The 7,932-nt window shown below is 33.0% G+C and overlaps 1 protein-coding gene across 1 annotated transcript; it reads left to right on the top strand.

Moving 5' to 3' along the window:
* The first annotated feature begins 5,417 nt into the window (after positions 1-5,417).
* On the top strand, positions 5,418-7,315 carry LOC123712152 (alpha-(1,3)-fucosyltransferase C-like). The gene is made up of 2 exons (XM_045665130.1): positions 5,418-6,337; positions 6,966-7,315. Exons 1-2 carry the CDS (start codon positions 5,769-5,771, stop codon positions 7,282-7,284), a joined length of 888 nt encoding a protein of 295 aa, XP_045521086.1. The 5' UTR covers positions 5,418-5,768; the 3' UTR covers positions 7,285-7,315.
* The last annotated feature ends 617 nt before the right edge of the window (positions 7,316-7,932 follow it).

Here is a 7,932-nt window from a genome sequence, read left to right as displayed (position 1 = left end):
GAGATCTGGTTCCGTACAAAAACTTTTCTTGTGATTTGGCTCTCCTACCTAAATCTCAGTTACTGATTTCTTGGACAAACATTTGGCGTTGGCGGCACAGCACGATTCAGGTCGATATACCTCCTAAACCGTGGTTTTCAACTCTGACGCTTGGTAAAGCTATCACTTCGACCCTTATTCGTATGAGGCTTGGCCATGCATGCATTCCCTTGGCAAGGCTTAACCTTTTACCTAACGATATATGTCACTGTGGCAATGACGTTGGGGATTTTAATCATATATTCTTTGCCTGTCCTCAACATGACCGTTCCGCTTTTATTTCCTCGCTTTTGTCCATTAAAATTCCTTTTCCTACTTCAATCTCTATCCTTCTATCTAATATAAATATTGATGTATATAGAATTTTAGCCAGTTTCATTTTTCATAACAATTTAAAATTATAATCATTTATGTACTTATTATATACCTAATTTATCTGATCCTTTTTAAAATTCCAATCCAATTTCCAAACCAATAAAATAAATCTAATAACACACTTCCTAACTTTTTTGCGTGGCTGACGCACAAACCGTGCAGGCCAAGAAAGGGAAAAAAAAAATTGTTTGGCGGCAATACAAGTTGGTCGTATCTATGATTTTAGATAGGTGTGATAATTAATTTTGACATTATTTATTTACATTCTATAATATAGTTGTTGGTGCTCTTTATCTCAGTAGCATAGTAAACGTATCATTCATTTTCACTCTAAACGCTTTGAGCCCTTCCGGTAATAGTTGCTGTTTTTAAATGTTGAACGGTAAATTATCTTTAAACACAAATACATATAGACGTAGAAATAGTCATTGCGTAGCCGTTTCTTTAACTATTTAATATATTTTAAAACTAAAGTTTTACATGTCCTTTATAACAGAATATAAAATATAAATTAAATTTCTCTTATCGTCTCACAGCATTCGACAGTGTTGCTAGCGTTGGATTTCGATTTTCGATATAAAAGTCGGATTATTTTCAATTATTACGTTTTACGATCGGTTGGCGCCGCGTATTAAATAGGTTTTACGTGAAAATAGAAAACTCACTTAAAAAAAGATATTATTTGCAGTTTTGTTTCTTTTCTATACAATTAAAACCTGTATGGAGTTGTGAAACATTTATTTAGATAACCATTAGATAAATTTTATTTAAATTGTCTTACATTATACTAGCGGATGTCACACAGGCACACATTTATTTTTTTAAATATTAAATTTAAATATTACTCAGTGTTGTAGCATAAGGATAAAATATTTTTTAAAGTCGGAGTTTATGGTTCCTCACAAACTTATTAAAGTAAACCTGCTTATAATAAGAAGTGAAGCGTCTCCTAGCAATCGTTAGTCCCGATTACACGTTTAAATTTCGAATACTTTCCATAAGAGCAAACAATACCAGCTGATACGGTGAAAACATCATCAAGCCGGTATGTCATACATAAAATCGAAAGAAATGCAATCTGTGGCTACGTCACGTAGTTTATAATTATTACACGATCTGTGGAGATATGTTCTAATAGTATATAGACACGCATAACTATTAGTAGTGACATTATGTAGTTCATTAGTCAAATGAGATAATTACGAGAATTCCACCTGCGGTCTCAACCATGTCTGAGGGATTTGCGGAGACGTTCATACATTAATTAACATTTATTTAGCTAACTGTTAACCGCGACTTTGCACGCATTAGTGACATTACTTGACAAATTATAGTTAAGTATTAGTTATTGGTACATTGGAATTTGTGATTAATAATTTTAATATTCATTAAATTATCAATTCATATATTATTTTAATTAAGACTGTATATTTTAGAGTTAGATTGTAACCCATTTTTATCTCTAATTGTTTAAAAAAGAGCATACATCAAAGGCTGGCAACACGTACAAAAATGGGTGTTCATGGCCTGCGATGCCTTGACGATGATAACGTTTTATATTGTTAATAATATTAGTAGTAGTTGGTTATTTCTTTTTATAAATACATAATTTAAGTCCGCTTCACACGCTTTGAGAATTAGTGAATTATGGAATCGACTGCCGGTTTGGGTCTTCCCTGAGAGATACCATCTCCAACCACTAAAAATTGGGGGGCCATATTGCGCGATAACTCCCTTTTTGGGCGTCCCGTAGACTTGTTTGACCCCCTATTATATAAAAATATCTTAGAAATTACTGCAAATTCTCATAACTATATGCATCTCACAGCTGATCCTTCTTAGGCAATTCATTTAGGATCTGCGCCATTAAGTTGCAGAATAGGCTGCCTGCCTTCATACGATTGGCTACTTCCCTAACATCTTTTTATACCCTTCTGCATATACATATCATAACCATATCGTATCCTGCTCAATCGTGACTTTTGTAATTCTTATTCTTTTGTATTGCATCGTAATTCATGAATCCGTGAGATTAGCTTTTTTATTTTATTAAATTGTGTTGTATATTTTAGATTATGGTTGGTGATTCTATAATTTTATTCTTCATATTTTAGTTCTTTCCTGGCTAGGATTGCTTGGCCTATAAGGCCGTCAGTTGCATCCCTTATAATTTATATGTATTATGTTATTTGTTTTTCTATAAATGTGACGAAGTGTAAATCAATAATTACGGAAACAAGTGAAACTCAATTGTATTGTAACTATAACGAACACTATCTATAGCTATGCGTCTATTGTAATTAGTTCCGTGATCTACAATACCCTAATCTTCTTTATGATATTATCTAACGTAGTCATAATGGTATATTAAAATTATTTCAAATTAGAAGGCATTACCTACGTAAAAAAGACCTAGGACGGTGTCTGTCCCATGCCCCAGTTACCTTAAAGCATAAGAATGATGACGCAAACATTCAGATCATAGCTGATTGATCGAAGACAAAATTTTCACTAAATCAATATGACGAATATTTGGCACGACCGAAGCCCTGGAATTTGCATCAGGCATGCCAAATATTTAAGGCACCGGTATTGCTAAGCAGATACCATGGTTGTCATCGGTATTCAATGTTTAGTGAAGGAATAATTGATTTAATATATTAAATCATTAAGTGTTAACAAAACCCTGAGAGCGTGTTTTAGAATCAAGCCTTTGCCCTGATGGATTGTTTCTATATGTGAAATACGGTGAAGTTAAAAGTTACGATGTTATTTTCATATGGTAACGGTAACCATGTTAACAAATATGGCTAAACTCGGTGTTAAATATAGGCATTTTATGATATGACCTATATAATTTACTTAACTTATTATTTTCGTCGTAATTTCTTTATTTCATTCAAATTTTCAATGTTGACTCCCAAATCCAATATTTGTATTGAATGGGGTTTGGGAACATCTTCAAAAGACGATACATTAAAATATGCCGTCAACACGTAGTTGTCACGTAAAGGGGTATATTTTTATGGAATACATAATTTTGTTTGACTTCATACGCGACGTTCATATTTGCCGAAGTCTTCACGTCCTACATGCAAAGAATTATATTAGTGTCCATAGTTCTGCGGAAATGTTGGTCTATTTGTGCGACAGCTTTTAAAAGCGCCCAAACAATCTTAGACTAGTGACACGTGACCTTTGTACCTAGCAGTGTACGTTATTCATTTTCCGTAGGTGTCTTTAAAATATTGCGTTATAAATCTTACTTCTGAACTTTGATATTTTATTAAATTATAATATTTGGCGTCCTAAGTGGCTGGTGCACTTCATATTAAGCTATCAAGTAGAAACTTCTTTCGTTTACAATTAGCGTGTCACTGCCGCAGGAACCCTTTTTGTACTATTTATTTTAGTATTCTGTTTTATGTTTTGTAGTATGTTACCTCTATATATCGGTAGATTCTATACAATTATCCCTCAGACTTTAGTTATACACAATTCTTTTCTTTCGTAAATTGATACATTATGCCTCATTTATTCTTTGAACCAATATTATTTAGATACAAACTACTTTTATACGAAACACAAAAAGATTTGATCTTTCCTTTTTCGTAGACATCTTTATTTAAGCTTCCAATAAAAATACATTTTCAAGTTACATTAGATGAATAAACCGACGAACAATGGAAACAAGTGCACTCGTAACGAAACAGGGTCTTAGCAAATAGAGGGGGGCGAATGATAGAAAATTTCTCTCAAGAGCTTTTCGACTGCGAACTGGCAACCTCCTTTGAGGGTAAGACGTCCAAGACTAAAACTTTGTGGTCGGACTTATGATTTAATATCTTTCTAGTAACCAGTTTTGGTTTAATATATTAAATACTCTTATCAATATCATATGAAGACATTAATGACGTGAATAATAGAGGCATTTGTAGCCTTTGGGTAAAGTACTCTTCCTTAACCATTTGGATCCATCTTTTCTTTTATCGATTTCTGTCATCTGCCCACATCTATCTTGGAAGGCACCTCTCCAACGTGTGGCTTCAGAGGTTCATTTTTGGTCGACATATCAAGCAATATAGCTTAATGGTAGGCCCATTTCTGCTGTACATAATATACAAAATACTAAATTAATAACATACTATAATAATAAAATACTAATACAGAAAATGTGAAAATACTCATTCGCCTGATACTGTCAAATTGTTCACTCTGTGTTACTCCGTAATAAAAATAAGCAGTAACAGTGACTGTTTAGGAGGTGCAATTAAATTGTTATTTCTAAGTATAAAGTTAATATTGTAATGTAAGTTCACGTTATCGATGACAGAAATACCTATATTATTAGGTTACTTTTTACCGCAACATGATGATTTAAGTTTTAATAAAATTAGTTTGAAAAAGTATTTGTACATTGTACATTATAGATAGTTTTACCAATCCTACCCAGTTATGTGCATATATAAAGAAGTATTTTTTGTTTGGCTTGGGTATGGGAGGATACAACAAGTAAGAGGTAGGGAGGGACATTACTATCAGAATATAATTTTTTAATATTCTTAGAGGTAGAAATGCGGAAATGGTGGAGAGACTGCGGCTGCGTGTGCCAAATAATAACGCTCGGCATGGTAAGCGGTTGCAATTGCTTACAGTGCGCGTACATATTTACTCAACAAGCGCCATTTACGCTTGTCTTGCGCACACTGAATATTATTGCACGACAGACGGATATATTTAGTTGCACACGGGTTGAATTGACATTTTTTTTGATATTATGTTTTTATATTAATTAGTTTTCCATTGTATTAGTATTAGGTTACTACATATAGCATAGTAAATAAATAATGTACGTATAATAAACGTTAACAAGAACGTTGAAATAATAAAACGTCATTTGTTTGTTGAAAGATGAAGAATTTACTATTTACAAACACAAGGTAATGTTGAACTATTAAACTCGTACGACAGTGTCTTTTCATCTCTTGTATCATTACACCATGTTTCTTAGGACAGAGTTTTTCGCAAAATTATTCTTTTTACTCAGCTGTATTGGATTATTGTTGTACGCTATTTTAGGTTTTTACACATTCCAACTGAGATACTCGAATATTGATCATGTAATCAGCACTCAACATAATTTTTTACAAGAACCAGTCCGTAAAGAGACAGAAGATTTGCTATATATACTAATTTGGACGAATAAATGGCACCCCACTGTTGATTTGGAAGAAGGTCAGGATGTATTTATAAACAATAAATGTCCATACACAAATTGCTTCATCACAGCTAATAAGTATTACCAGAATGAGAATATAGAAAAGTTTGACGCAATCGTGTTTAATGTCAGTACTATGCAAAATTGGAGAAGTTCAAACACACCAAAAGAACGATCACCTAAACAAAAGTATGTATTTCATGGTATGGAGTCATCTTACACGTATCCAATTTGCCCCATTCATATGGATAGCTTCTTTAATCTGACATGGACATACAAATTAGATTCTGATATACCCCATCCACAATTCCAAGTGACGGATCTAAAGGGAAATGTTGTAGCTCCAAAAACAAATGTTAAATGGGATACAACGAAATACAATATAACTAATTACGAAAAGCATTTAACGCGTAAACGGAAAGCCATGGTCTGGATAGTCGATAAATGTAACACATTAAACAACAGACTTGAATATGCCATAAAATTGCAAAGTATATTCAGATACCATTTTCTTGATTTTGACATATTCGGCTGTGGGATGTTTGAATGTCCTGAAAATATATGCTATCGACTTATTAAACAAGATTATTACTTTTATTTTGTACCCGAGGATAGTGAAGGCACAGATTATGTTACTAAAGATGTTATTAAGGCATATGAAAACTATGCTGTTCCAATTGTCTTAGGAAATGCGGATTATAAAAGGTAACTATAATTAATAGTAATAAACTGATCTAAAATTGTCGTGATTCATGTTTTTCATGTGTCCTTTTTTTTAGTATTGTCCTGATCACTGTTTACATACGTTTGAATTGCTTTGTTTTGTTTGTTAGTTTTTTTTCTAAATACCATGTCTTATGCATTTTTGCACTTCTTGCGCTTACTTTGTCTAATCACTAAATAAATTCAAAGCTCTCGTTAAACATAACTTAATCAATAAAGCTATTTATAAGTTTTGACAAAAATTTAAATGATTATAATCCTTGGGATTGATTTGCTCCAGTTCAAACAATTTGTATGACTCAAAACTTAGCGATTAAAAAGCGTGGTGGAGAGTTTCTTGCCTCTTTCAGTTCTTCTTGCCCGCCAAAGCCTTTGACTTGCCAACTGGTAGTAAATGTAAAGATGGAATTAATTTATTTTTTTATTTTTTTCATAAGTATCCTTGTTTACCTATATGAATAAAGTTTGAGAGCAACAGTCCTCAAATATATATTATTATTATTAACATTTGATTAAGAGAAAAAAAATTGAATCAATGATTCAGTATCTAGAAAGTTCCTCCCATTCATGGAAAGTTGTTTCTATGGCTAACACGAAATTCTTGTTGCAGATTTCTTCCCGAGGCCTCATACATAAATATTAAGACCACATCAAATGAAGCATTAGTAGAATTGGTGAAGTATCTCATAAACAATCCACCTGTATATCAAGGCTTCCATAGTTGGAGGAAAACGTATGTAATAAAAGAGGTCACATTAGAGAAGGGACTATGTGACCTGTGTGTTAAACTGAATGAGTGGACAGGGATAAGTGTTAAGAGGAAATTCAGAAATTGGTGGTACAAGGAATCCCTGAGAGATAGGTGCATTCCAGGTGGAGCCGAGACTTTTGCTGAGGTTTTTTCTTATGTTAATGAGACCCGGCATTAAACCTGTTAAGCGGTCATGTTTAGAGTTGAGATCTGTGGCATTTGTGCTTTAGATAAGCTTATAAGCTAAACTTCCTTGCATCAAACTTAAACTCGCAGTAACTTCATTCATATAGGTAATCAAGTACACTTATGAACGTCAACAGAAAAGATGTTAAAGTGATTCTAAATTTACATGTACTACCCGTACTACAAGTTTCCTAATTATACCTTGTTTGATTTTGGATGTTTGACATCCAATATAAACTGGAGCCTCAGTTCAATGCTATTACAGTTTTACAGCCATGAGAAACGTAGGACTGTCACATGAGAGTTATAGTGCTAAGTCTCAACTCTAAATTTTACCCTCAAACTCAGTTTAAGAAAAATATACTTAACTAGGATTTTCTCGAATGCAAAATTTATTGTTAAACGATTTTTGGTTTGTTTTACTTCTTTTGTTTTCCTACGATGGTTAATTTAATATACGGTAGTATATACGCGCTATGTATCGAGTCTTAATAATACCAACAGAGTTGGTCATAAATCTCTAATAGTAGACTAATAAATACACATTAAAGGACATAAATTTAGTGAACGGTTACGGACATTATTAACGTATAAAGAGAAGTGTTGGCCTAGTTCAGCGTACGACTCTCATCCCAGGGGT

The sequence above is a fragment of the Pieris brassicae genome, chromosome 7 (assembly GCF_905147105.1).
Source record: "Pieris brassicae chromosome 7, ilPieBrab1.1, whole genome shotgun sequence".
Taxonomy (NCBI): domain Eukaryota; kingdom Metazoa; phylum Arthropoda; class Insecta; order Lepidoptera; family Pieridae; genus Pieris; species Pieris brassicae.
Note: the sequence above shows the minus strand (reverse complement) of the source record. Positions and strands in the feature narration are given on the sequence as shown.